General features: G+C 47.3%; 1 protein-coding gene across 1 annotated transcript; it reads left to right on the top strand.

The window, feature by feature from the left end:
* Positions 1-7,382: 7,382 nt before the first annotated feature.
* Positions 7,383-12,327, top strand: SNRPC (small nuclear ribonucleoprotein polypeptide C). The gene is made up of 6 exons (XM_078597208.1): positions 7,383-7,475; positions 9,362-9,404; positions 9,832-9,940; positions 10,591-10,671; positions 10,988-11,086; positions 11,818-12,327. Exons 1-6 carry the CDS (start codon positions 7,468-7,470, stop codon positions 11,931-11,933), a joined length of 456 nt encoding a protein of 151 aa, XP_078453334.1. The 5' UTR covers positions 7,383-7,467; the 3' UTR covers positions 11,934-12,327.
* The last annotated feature ends 1,567 nt before the right edge of the window (positions 12,328-13,894 follow it).

Here is a 13,894-nt window from a genome sequence, read left to right as displayed (position 1 = left end):
CTCCGTTCAATTTTCCCTCAATGAAGCATTTGGCCTTATATTCGACTACGGTGACTTTATTTCTGTGCACAGTGGTCGAAATGTAAACTTAGATAGAAGTCCAGGTGTTTTGAAACATGTTCGTCCTGCAGCGGCCCATGTTCACCGTCGTCGTGTTCCCTGTGTGGAATCATCGTGGTGCAGGAATAGGAACCGTTTTGAATAGTGCCACGTGTCTGGTGTTGCGAGAAGTGCTGGTGTGGCGTAAGGCATTACCTGCCCTGACTATGCTCTTGCATCGCGGTTCATATTCGCGGTTACACTCCTGCATATGCCTGGTCACCCATCGAGCAGAGTTTGGACAACTCAACAAACCCCCACTGCACAGGGCTGCTGGAAGACCACATTTCTCTAGTTTGGACTGCAAACTAAATCTCGCCACTTGCCTCGAAGCGCTTGCGAGAAAAACAACCTGCTCGCCAATTCAATGAAATGTGAACACTCGTTCATCGTGTCCGCTCTGTGGAGTTTTATGATAAGTTTTCCACACAGTTGGGTGATTTAACTCGTAAAATAGCATGAACGCAAAGGAATGTCGGTGTATTACTTCATGAATGGGGGAGGGTTTAAAGCTAATAATAATATCCAAGATATCCGCACTGAAACTCATCAACTCTGCTCACTTATTTTAACTCTGAGCATTCCGATTATCATCAGCCAAGTGACCACGGCCTGCATTCCGCTATCATTATCATGATAATCCTAAACCATGGTCAATCTACTGCTGGATGAAGCCCCCCCCCCCCACAAGTCGTGCCAACCTCTCACGATCCCGAGCTCATTTCATGGTTACATCACCCGGTGGTTGACCTCTAAACGCCTTTCACCCCTTGGCTGCCACTCCGTTATTATTCTTGACCATCGGCCATCAGCTGACGATATTCTCTCTCACACGTGACATCTGCGTGTAGCCACATTGCTCACGGCTGCGATGCACTTTCACCAGGGCAAGTGACGTTCGTATTTATGAAAACTTCGGTTGGAGCACAATATATTTATTGCAAGAAAATAAAACAAATCGCTGCAAGTAGAGGCAGATTAAAAATACATTTCAAGTGACTGATAACGTACTTGACTAAGTAGTGGATTGATAACGCACGTGCGTAATGACGCAGCTTCCTGAGAAAGTTCTTGATAAGAGTACTTGAATAAAGGTTACCTGCGATGTCGCTCCATCAGTCGAGGAAACCCTCCTTTGAATCCTCACGCCGCTTCAAACCAGAGTCCACAGCTGCTGCCGGGTGAAGGCGGCAGCCCTCCACCTCCTCCTCCTGTCAGGGGCAGTCAGGGGGCTGTCAGGGGCCTGTCAGAGCCCGGTCTCGTCTCCTCGCCGTGTGAAGGCGGCAGCCTCCTCCTCCACCTCCTCCTCCACCTCCTCCTCCTCCACCGCGGCGCCGTCTCCATGGCAGTAAAGGCGGTTAGGGCGTCCGTGGCCATTGCGCCTCCGTGCCGCGGGCTTCATTACGAGATTCGTTTGAGCAGAGCCAGGATTAGAGACGGGGGACGGGGCCCCAAGCCCCGGGGACCCGAGACCACGACGCGTGATTAACGCGGGGAGACAGCGGCAGGGGAGATGAGAGGGGATGAGGAGGGGAGGGGGAGGAGAAGCGACGAGGGAAGGGAAGAGGAGGGGAAGGTGGGAGAGAACGGGAGAGGAGATGAGGTGAGAAGATGGGGAAGATGGGATAGTCGGAGAACATAGAAAATATGACCAAATCGAGATGAGAGAATATGAGAACACTAGAGCAGGGGAGGAGGGAGGGTGGAGCAGATGAGGGAAGGAGGAGAGAAGATGGAAAGAACTTCGGGAGAAGTTGACTTGAGTGCTGATGCACCGCAAGGGGGGGGGGAGCAATTTACGAGTTCTCAATAACACATCCACCCATTTACACATCCACCCATGAACACATCCACTCATTAATGCATCCACTAATTAACACATCCACTCATTTACACATCCACTCAATAACACATCCACTCATTAATGCATCCACTAATTAACACATCCACTCATTAACACATCCACTCAATAACACATCCACTAATTAACACATCCACTCATTTACACATCCACTCAATAACACATCCACTCATTAATACATCCACTAATTAACACATCCACCCATTAACACATCCACCCATGAACACATCCACGCATGAACACATCCACTCAATAACACATCCACTCATGAACACATCCACCCATGAACACATCCACTCATTAACGCATCCACCCATTTACACATCCACCCATGAACACACCCACCATTAACACATCCACTCATTAACACATCCACCCATTTACACATCCACCCATTAACACATCCACCCATTAACACATCCACCCATTAACAACATCCTTACTGCACGGCGTTGGATATATCGCAGCAAATTGCTGATGCAACACGTTTCTCCAGATGTTAAATCTGTAATCATTACAGAGAATCGCGGCCATCATTCTGCCCCCTTTTGGTGGAATCTTGTATCAAACCTACCCCTGGTACGTTCCATCACGCACGGCAGATTCTACTCGAGGGGAGACAATTCCGAATGTCTTCTTTAGCCGGATTCGCGAGGGGTTATGGTGGTGCCTAGAAGGAGCTGGGCCAGGGTTATGGTGACATGTCTTCCGCAGGTTCTCCGTACATTAGAAAGTAACCAGCCAAGCGGAGGAAGTTCTACCAGAGCGCGTGCGCGTTCTACGCGGTGTAGAGGCGGGATTTCCAGAAATCCGAAAATAAAATTGTTCGCGAGTTTGGTTCCACGACCTCTGAGGTAGACGCGGCCAAATTGCTGCATTTATGTTCATGAGTAATCAGTGTTGTTGTCCACCCGTAGCCATTCAACGCTGAGATGCTTCACAACGTGTCTGCAAATACCACGGCCGCGTGCCTCTCGCCATACCAACGTAGCCCCAACGTTGACACGTGGACTAACGTTGGGCCAACGTTCGATGTTAACTGGGTGTGAGAGGATGTGTGATTAGCACACGAATAATAAGTGCTATACTCCATTGAGTGTGTGTGTTAGTCTCACACGCCAAATCCCCTGCCTGTATGTTGATTTGAAGTGGATCGCGTACTGATCTGCACTTTTACATCGCGATTTCCTTTGCTTATGGGCAAGTGAGCGCCCGCCCTTCACCATGAGCTCAGAGCTCGCGTTTCCCCGCATAATCAACACGGGTGCAGTGATGGTAACACCGCGAGAGTGTTATACGAGTCATGGTGAAACTCTGAGGGCATCTATGTATAGTATATTGAACTTACTGTAACGTTGACCCAACGTTTGGCCGATGTTACATCTCTACTGGGGGAGTGACTGTGAGGGTGACACCGTGAGTATTTAAGGTTATACTGGTAGGAACGAAGTGGACCAGACCACCAATAGATTAATGTGTCCGTCCGTCCGTGTATCAACATCGCCCCCTACTGCAAACACTTGGCATGACCCTGTCCGACAAGATGGCCGCCCGCTCCCCCTGCGATCTGTGAACTAAACAAGATGGCCGTCGCTTCCGGCGCCTCACGGCGAAACTTTAAACTTCGCTTCAAATTTACTTTACTGAAACGCAGCACGTTTTTAAACACAGATACATTTATTAACACAGAGACGAGATACATTTAATCGCCTTATTTATGCACGAAAAGCACGGCGCGAGGCCTAGTGCGGCAGGCTTCGCGAGGCCTAGTGCGCCAGGCTTTGCGAGGCCTACTGCGGAAAAGGCATCGCGAGGCCTACTGCTGAGAAGGCTTCGCGAGGCCTACTGCAGGGAAGGCTTCGCGAGGCCTACTGCAGAGAAGGCTTCGCGAGGCCTAGTGCGGCAGGCTTCGCGAGGCCTACTGCAGAGAAGGCATCGCGAGGCCTACTGCAGAGAAGGCTTCGCAAGGCCTACTGCAGAGAAGGCTTCGCGAGGCCTACTGCAGAGAAGGCTTCGCGAGGCCTACTGCAGGGAAGGCTTCGCGAGGCCTACTGCAGAGAAGGCTTCGCGAGGCCTAGTGCAGAAGGCTTCGCTAGGTCTACTGCAGAGAAGGCTTCGCGAGGCCTAGTGCGGCAGGCTTTGCGAGGCCTAGTGCGGGAGGCTTCGCGAGGTCTAGTGCAGAAGGTGGTGGTGGGGGGTGGTGGGGTGGTGGTGGTGGGGGGGTGGTGGGGGGGTGGTGAGGGCTGGTGGGAGGGGTGGTGTTGAGGGTGGTGTTGGGGGGTGTTGGGGGGGGGCTGTCAACTGGTGTAGGAGGCGGTGCACTTCTCTGCTTCAATTTTGTTGCGATTTATTATCTGCACACAAACAAAACCACCGAGAAGTAAGACGCGCCACCCAGCCCTGCCCCCCCGCCCTCTCCCCCAACCAATATTTGAGTGATATTATAATTAAAAACAATGATGCAGCACCCCCGCTTTTACATTAGTAAGCAAATCACAGCAAGATGAGTTTTTTGCACACTACGGGCAACACATTTTCTCCAGTCACTGCCTTAAACCCGTTCAGTCGACCGAGTGGAACAACAGAATAGGCGGCTAAATACGGACTGAGTGGCACATAGAACACATTCCTGCGGAGGGAGCTGGTAGGAACGTTGGGTTGCTCGGTCAATGGCCAGGGTCAACGGCGGCGTGGTGTATTCCGCAAATATGCCCGACTGTGAGGGCGGGCACAAGCCGGCGTGAGTAGGTTAAACGTTGAGTTTTATAAGGACACCACGGGGTGACCAGCCCCTCCCCACCCAGCCCCTCCCCACCCAGCCCGGTCGATATCCCTGTACCGGTACTAAGTATTATTCCTACCAGCCCACCCCGCAGGGTCCTGTTTAATCTATTCAACCAGAGACAACGATAACACTGGTCAACAAAAAAAAATTCTGGCCTGGACTTTTGCAGCTGTTTTAGACACATTTTAGGGTGCTGATTCCAAATCTGATCTCAGATTTGCTCTATCACATCTCATTTTTATGCTATCGGCATACCCCATTTTCATTGATTTTACCCGAAATTAACTCTGTCACTTATGATTGCAAGTTGTTGCGAGTCAGTGACTGCTTTAGTGTTAAAATATGGTGCTGTATTTTTAGGATAGTGTGTTTATAATACCATTTTATGTAGATATCCACATTTATTTAATATTTTTTTTTCTGCAGGGCGTGATCTAACAATGGCTACAACATCCGAAAGAAGGAAATGCAGTAATGACCCAGATATCTTCTGCTACATCTGTGGCAGCTTCACTTTGCAGGATCAAAGGCGCAACATCAATACCTTTGTCAAGAAGGTATATCTTGCCTACTTTAAAGTACGACTTGGAGACCAAGACAAAAATTGGGCTCCTCACAAAGTGTGTAAAACCTGTGTTGAAACTTTGCGATCATGGTCTGAAGGAAAGAATGCTAAGCTGAAGTTTGGTGTGCCAATGGTTTGGAGATAACCTACAAACCATTTGGATAACTGCTACTTCTGCCTTGTCAATGTAAAAGGTTTCAATAAGAAAAACAAACAACACTTACAATACCCAGATATCCCATCTGCCAGACGACCCGTTGAGCACTGTAAGGAAATACCTGTGCCTGTATTTACTGAGCTACCAGAGATTGATGTTGAATCCCTCAGTTTACCTGCTTCTACAGATGATGATGATGCTCAGATCGAATATACGCCATCTGATGCAGATTGTGATAAAATTTCTCTGTTTAGTCAGCCTGAATTGAATGATCTTGGAAGAGATTTGTATTTGCCAAAGCAGTCTGCTGAATTGTTGGCTTCCAGGCTGCAAGAGAAAGGACTACTCAGACCTGGCACTAGTGTCTCCTTTTATCGTAACAGAGAAGCAGCACTGCGAAAGTGCTTTCATTCAGATGGTCAACTTGTTTATTGTAATGATGTTGAAGGGCTTCTTCTCAATATGGGACTGCCCGCATATGATTCAAGTGAATGGAGACTTTTTATTGACAGTAGTAAAAGGAGTTTGAAATGTGTGTTACTTCACAACAGAAACATATATGGTTCCATCCCAATAGGACACTCTGTAAAATGAATGAAGAGTATGCCAACATCAAGATTGTTCTGGATAGATTAATATACCATGTTCATGGATGGCTAATTTTTGTTGATTTGAAAATGGTAAATTTTCTGCTGGGTCAGCAAGGAGGTCACACAAAATACCCTTGTTTCCTGTGCTACTGGGACAGTAGGGCTACATTAGAACACTGGGTTAAAAAGAACTGGCCACCAAGAATCAGTTTGACGCCTGGTGACAAGAACATCAAGAATGAGCCTCTGGTTGATAGGAATAAAATTGTATTTCCCCCACTGCACATAAAACTTGGGTTAATGAAGCAATTCGTCAAAGTTCTTGATCACACTGGAGACTGCTTCAGCTATATATGTTTAACCTTTTCAAGTCTCAGTGCCAAGAAGCAAAAGGCAGGAATATTTGATGGCCCTCAAATAAGAACACTCATCAGGGATCCACACTTTGTTACAACAATGACTGCGGCAGAGGCTAGAGCTTGGAATGCATTCTCTGATGTGGTGCGGAATTTCCTTGGGAACAGGAAAGCGGACAACTATCGAGAGATTGTGGAGGAGCTGCTCTTGAGTTTCCAAGCACTTGGATGTAGAATGAGCATCAAGGTTCCCTACTTACATAGTCACTTGGCCCAGTTTCCAGAGAACATTGGTCACGTGATCGAAGAGCAAGGTGGACGCTTTCATCAAGACATTACAGTTATGGAAGAACGTTACCAAGGCCGATGGGACTCAAACATGATGGCAGATTACTGCTGGTCCTTGATGAGAGACATTCCACAAGCTGTGCATCGGAGATCGTCAAAGAAGAGGTCGTTTATGCAGATGTAACATCACTATTGTGAATGACCTTTTTGTACATATTTTTCTTATCTTCACAATTCAATTCTTACATGGTAATATGCATTCACTCACATTGATATGCAGTCACTCTCACAACGTTGTGCTACGGCTCATTAAATGTTTGTTTCATTATTATTGTATACTATCTTATTCTTGTATGGATGTCTGTTTAGATATTCGTATATGAGCATAAATTTGCTGTTTTTATTGAAAATGCAATATTTGATATCTCAAAAACCTGATGTGATAGACAAAAACTGATGCCAGATTTGGAATCAGCACCCCAAAATTACCTTAAAGCCATTGGAATACCTTATGCCAGAAAAAGTGTGTTGACCAGTGTAATCGGTGACGCTGTAATTGTGTCACCGCCATGGTGAGGGTAACCACAGCAACGCTGATGCCGCATTGCCAGGGTGACGGTCGCCAGGGTAACGACGTTGCATTGCCGTGGTGATCGAACTTCGCATGAACCAGAGCGCTGCCACGTGACCGCCGTCATCGCTATAAGAGCGCGGCGGCGGCGCGCGCGAATGACGTCAGTCGGGGCCTGTGCGGGGAGGCGCCACCATGCCGAAGTGAGTCGCCGCGGAGCGCCATCGGCCGTGGGCTCTCCACTGTTAGATGAAGGCCTCGTCACTAAGTGTCGTGGTCTCTCCACTGTTAGATGAAGGCCTCGTCACTAAGTGTCGTGGTCTCTCCACTGTTAGATGAAGGCCTCGTCATTAATAGTCGTGGTCTCTCCACTGTTAGATGAAGGCCTCGTCATTAATAGTCGTGGTCTCTCCACTGTTAGATGAAGGCCTCGTCACTAATAGTCGTGGTCTCTCCACTGTTAGATGAAGGCCTCGTCACTAAGTGTCGTGGTCTCTCCACTGTTAGATGAAGGCCTCGTCACTAAGTGTCGTGGTCTCTCCACTGTTAGATGAAGGCCTCGTCACTAAGTGTCGTGGTCTCTCCACTGTTAGATGAAGGCCTCGTCATTAATAGTCGTGGTCTCTCCACTGTTAGATGAAGGCCTCGTCATTAATAGTCGTGGTCTCTCCACTGTTAGATGAAGGCCTCGTCACTAATAGTCGTGGTCTCTCCACTGTTAGATGAAGGCCTCGTCACTAAGTGTCGTGGTCTCTCCACTGTTAGATGAAGGCCTCGTCACTAAGTGTCGTGGTCTCTCCACTGTTAGATGAAGGCCTCGTCACTAAGTGTCGTGGTCTCTCCACTGTTAGATGAAGGCCTCGTCATTAATAGTCGTGGTCTCTCCACTGTTAGATGAAGGCCTCGTCATTAATAGTCGTGGTCTCTCCACTGCTAGATGAAGGCCTCGTCACTAATAGTCGTGGTCTCTCCACTGCTAGATGAAGGCCTCGTCACTAATAGTCGTGGTCTCTCCACTGTTAGATGAAGGCCTCGTCATTAATAGTCGTGGTCTCTCCACTGCTAGATGAAGGCCTCGTCACTAATAGTCGTGGTCTCTCCACTGCTGGATGAAGGCCTCGTCACTAATAGTCGTGGTCTCTCCACTGCTGGATGAAGGCCTCGTCACTAAGTGTCGTGGTCTCTCCACTGCTGGATGAAGGCCTCGTCACTAATAGTCGTGGTCTCTCCACTGCTGGATGAAGGCCTCGTCACTAAGTGTCGTGGTCTCTCCACTGCTAGATGAAGGCCTCGTCACTAATAGTCGTGGTCTCTCCACTGCTGGATGAAGGCCTCGTCACTAATAGTCGTGGTCTCTCCACTGCTTGATGAAGGCCTCGTCACTAATAGTCGTGGTCTCTCCACTGCTGGATGAAGGCCTCGTCACTAATAGTCGTGGTCTCTCCACTGCTGGATGAAGGCCTCGTCACTAATAGTCGTGGTCTCTCCACTGCTGAATGAAGGCCTCACCATCATCATCATCATCGTCGGCCTCTGGCCATCCGCTTCTGGATAAAATTATTCTGCCATCTAATAAATAATCCACCTATCACCTGCACACCAGCTGATGTATCATTCCCGTTTTCTCCTCGCGACATCATCGGGTGTCCAATACACGGAGGGCGCTTTGTAATGCAATTATGTTCACGTCTAAAACAATTAAGTGTACAAGAGACGTATCAGTAGATTCGGCAATGAAATCGGCTCGTGTGCTGGGTGGATTGTTACATCGTAAGAACACGAGGGATGGCGACTTGGGGAGACCTTCATCCAGCAGTGGGCTGATCATGGCTTATGATATTGACGCAGCCGATTCCGTGTCTAGAATCTGCCTTCGCTGTTAGATTGACGTGTCTCCGAGGCCTGTTTCATCCCTGTAAGCGGGTGTCTTTTGTAGTTCAGCGTCTTCCGTGAGGGCGTGTAACGGCACTGCCCGTTGTCGTGGAAGCTGGCACGGGTAACTTGGTTCATGGGTCTTCTTTAAGTGTCTGCGTATTGTGGGGTCACTGCGATTTTGACTTGTCTCGTGTGTGCCCCCCCCCCCTTCTAGGTACTACTGCGACTACTGTGACACGTACCTGACGCACGACTCGGTGAGTTTCCAGCTGCAGACCGCAGCGCTCTGTTCTGCTTGTTGAATAAGCGCAGCCTGCGTCTTTAACAAGCTGCATGGGTTTGGTGTCAATACATTTGCGGTATTGCTGCGCGATACGTTTTTGGGTAGTATCTCGTATTAGGCATTTTGTGCAACGTTTCGCACCACGTGTTGAAACCTTCAAGACACTGATTTCGGTTCAAAACTTAAATTAAAAAATCTCTGGGCACTGAATTCATAACTGTTGCTGAAATGAGTTTCATTCATGAAGCTCCCAGAACATGGAGTGAAACGTTGGACATGCCGAGCAACACGCGGAGAGCTATACAACACAACCACAAACATCTTGTGCAGGAGTAAAGTCGTAACGTGTTTGTGCGCGAACTTGTGTGCTGCGTGTAACAACGTGTGATCTGTGCTGTCAGCCCTCGGTGCGCAAGACGCACTGTGGCGGTCGCAAGCACAAGGAAAATGTGAAGGACTACTACCAGAAGTGGATGGAGGAGCAGGCGCAGAATCTCATCGACCAGACGAGTATGCGCGTCCTGTCAGCCAAGATGAACACAACTTCCCTTTGTCCAGTTAAACGGTTTCCGGGATCCGTTGGATTTGGCTCGCTAGCTGCAGCTTTGGTTTGCCATGCAGAGCAATTGCAGGGTGCACGCTGGGAATGTTGTAACTGCATTGCATTCGGTGACATGGATCGGTGGTAATGCGTTCGTCATTTGTTGCAGCGGTTCGCGATTCAAATTTGGCACTCCCTCGTTAGTACTGTGGGTGCATATTAACCATAAAATATGCAAAGGCTGGTTTATAGTGGATGTTTAAGATCCTATGATCTCATTTGAAATTATTAGGCCATTGTGTGGTCCAAATTTTAGAAAAATAGCCTGCAAAATACTCAACTGAGATTAGACATTAACATCACTCCCTGTAAAACTACTGCAAACTGAAATACAGCACCTTTCTGATAACCTTGCAGTATAAGAATGCACATATTAATTGCACTAATGGATTGATTTGATTCTCAAGCTGAGCACTGCTGACCTAAAGGCAACTGACTGTTTTTTATAGTTTGATTATTCTAGTATTTTGTCTTCACAAGCATTTGCAAAGAGAAATTGCCTCAACAGTATTATGTAGGATACATAGGAGATGTTCTCTTTATGTGCACGTGTGTGTAGCGGCTGCGTTCCAGCAAGGCAAGATGGGATCTGGTCCTTCTGCAGCTGGAGGGTCCATGATTCCGCCTCCCCCAAGCCTCGGCAAGTTAATTTCCTCCAACTGTGTTCTTTCAGGTTGGGCTGCGTGTTGAGCATATCTTCCACATGCTTTCACCACACTACTGAGGATGCCCTCAGTAGCATGTGGCGAAAGTCTGAGAGGATAAATTCTCAACGCGTGGTCTTGTATAGAAGACCACACTTGAATTAAAAGTGGTTACAAAATTTGTATGTGCTAAAAGGTGCATTTCCTCATTTGCCTTCTCAGGACAAAATGTTGTGTACCCTGGTGTATGGATACTATAAGTTAGATACGAGTGAATATTTTTTATACTTGCTTTGTTCCACATGGGTTCAGGAGGGCCTGGCCGACCACCTCTACTGGCAGCACCCATCGGAGGGCCCCCCATGATGCCTTTGTTGGCACCGCCCCACGGCATGATGCAAGTTGGACCGGGTAAGATGAAAGCCATGGAATACCGTAGAATTGCTTTTGACATTCTAAAGTAACTGAAATTAAACGCACCTCCAATTAGAATGGTTGGATACGTACGGTGCGAAAGAAGTTGATCATACATACACACGTCATGAAAAAATTCTAAATTATTAAATAGCCATGTGTCAATGGCAAATCATTCAAATAATTAGGTTTCATATCAATCCTCTAAAAACCTTATTGTGTTCCACTTGAAATGTTGGCATGAAGTACCCACCACAGTGGATGTACATTTTGTTTTCCTTGAGCTGTTTTATTCAATAATTAGCAGAGCAAATATTTGTATGCTTACTTACAGTAGCTTCAAATTTACAGTTTTTAAATATTATCTGGAGTATATTGGTTTAAAAATAATATCATTTAGAAATGGAAACCCTGCAGTTGATACAAAATCAATACTTAATGTGCTATAAATATGTGTATGTATATATATGGCATATGCACACTTTGCACCTGGGACTGACCTCTTATTCTCTGCTGCTCCCACAGTCTGGAACTCCCTGACCCAGCCATCTGTGTTGTTGACTCCCTTGCCTCTTTCCAAGTCCAGTCCTTAGACCTTTTTTCCTATGTCTATGACCGACTGCTTCGAAATGTGTAATCTTCCCATTGTTCTCTGTACAGCGTCATGAGATGCAGTTGTTTTTCGAGACTATATAAATCCATTGTTTTCTCGCTTGTGACCTTTGCAGGAATGCGTCCCCCAATGGGTGGCCACATGACAATGCTTCCGGGGCCCATGATGGGCCCCCCGCGTCCGCGCATGCTGCCCGCTCGCCCCGGACTGGGCCGCCCCATGGACAAGTGACCTCCCACATGAGTGCCCGCTATTGCTCACAATGGGGGAAGCAGAGTGGCTACTCGGTGCACTGACACGGCTTGGCCTGAAGCAGTGTTTATCCCAGGATGTGTTAAGGAAACATTACATACTCTTTGGGTCTTTCGGTGAAGTCACGGATAGAAAAATAATAAAAAATCACGACGTTTCAATCGTAACACAAGCAATCGTCTTCAGGTGAAAAAATACAGCAGGCGGACTGCTGCCGCAGCATTCCGCCTGCTGTATTTACTTAAAAGACCCAAAGAGTATGATTTCCTGCAGTCACGAAAGCTTTAAGTCGAAACATTACATGTTGGCATTCGTGACATCTGTCTTTCTCGTTTTTTAGTTTTTACATTCAATAAAACAAAGAAGAAACTTGTTTTGATGCGTATTTATCGAATACATTAAGTTTGTGGGAAATATTTGTGACGTGATTTGGTAAAACGACATTATACACTCCTTCATGCAATCATCTTTGTCACCCACCTTGTAGCTGTAAAATATAAATTGTATTAAGCGTAATATTCCAGGCAATACACTTTTAGAGCAAGAGGGAATATTAAGGCTTGTGTACTACTTGGTAGGTGTAATTTTGACAGTGTGGTACCATATAATATAGTAAATATATAAATTATTAAGATTGTAGCGGACGTGAGGCCTACGGCACTTATTGTATGGTTAATACACACGCGTCTTTTACCGGGGTGGTCTGCATTGGAACCGGCAGCAATCTGCACATGCGTTTGTGCTGGGCCATGTCACTGTGCCATGTGACTGGCCAGTAGGAGTTTCTGGCAGCTCGCGGTTACCAACTCGGACATACGAAGGATTAGGAAAAGCACTGCTGCTGAACTCGCAGTTGGAATGGGACCGAATTGAAGCGTTGCCTTTATACAGAATTGTGGGATACGGTCAGGCAGGTCTCGTATCGACTGCAGCAGCTGCAAGATCTGGTGAAAAGAAAGTGTTCACGAAGTGGTGACGCCAATGGCTGTGGCCGTGAGATCCTGATCTATGCACCACGAAGATGTCCCAACATGTCGCTGGCTGTCCACCTGTCGAGCTCCACTCAACTCCAGTAGACAACTTTTCCCGTGTTCGTCGTGTCAGATATGAATGAAATTCGGGACTAATCAAGGGCTCTACTTTGCATTGAGGGGGGAGAGGCATATGGCTAATTGGAGGTGCACCGAGGGCGGCAATCGTCTACCACCTGCGAAATGTTCATTTGGTCGCCGTCCGTCATGGACCAGTTTCCAACTTATTTTGACCTGGGGACCACTGTCAACACTCGACATCATTTTTTGGACCAGCTTAGACCGATGGCATTCTTCTAAATTTAAAACTTTCCTAAAACGGCTGTAAAATGTGAAGAATTGCAAGCGATTAACCTGCATTTGACTCTCATTAGTAAGATTGTGAGTTGTGCGTTGGGTTAATCTGGGGTTTTGTGCAAAAAATTGGAGCTCCAGCAATTGTTGCATGGACCACTAGACCACAGGTGGGGCATCTGAGGTTTTTCATTTGTGAAATTGTAAATGAGTTGCGTTTCTTGATGTATATTTAATTTTAGACACATTTTTCGCTGCGTGTCTACGTTTCCGTGTCTTGTGTCTCCTTGTCTTGTGTCGCCATGTCTGTCTCTTTATGTCCAGATGTGTGCCCTGATGTGACTGGAGAATTCGGGACACTTCATGCAAAAATGTCAAATATGTGGACAAAGGGGTCTGCAATTATGCATCCCTACTCTGTCTCACGTTGTCTCTGTACTGGTCTTAATGTCCCTCTGCCCGGCTCTGGATCCCTGTCTGTGCCTTACGTCTGCTCATGTGTGCGTCTGTACCTGTGGCCCACTGCCTTTGTCCATGTGTCTGTAACCCTGTCTGTGACTGTCTCCATGTCCCGCTGTCTGGCTCTGTTTTCCTGTTTCATTGTGTATCTCGGGT

The sequence above is a fragment of the Lampetra planeri genome, chromosome 8, assembly GCF_965212315.1.
Source record: "Lampetra planeri chromosome 8, kcLamPlan1.2.h2, whole genome shotgun sequence".
Classification (NCBI taxonomy): domain Eukaryota; kingdom Metazoa; phylum Chordata; class Hyperoartia; order Petromyzontiformes; family Petromyzontidae; genus Lampetra; species Lampetra planeri.
The sequence above is the reverse complement of the archived record's forward strand: the minus strand, read 5'-3'. Positions and strand labels throughout refer to the sequence as shown.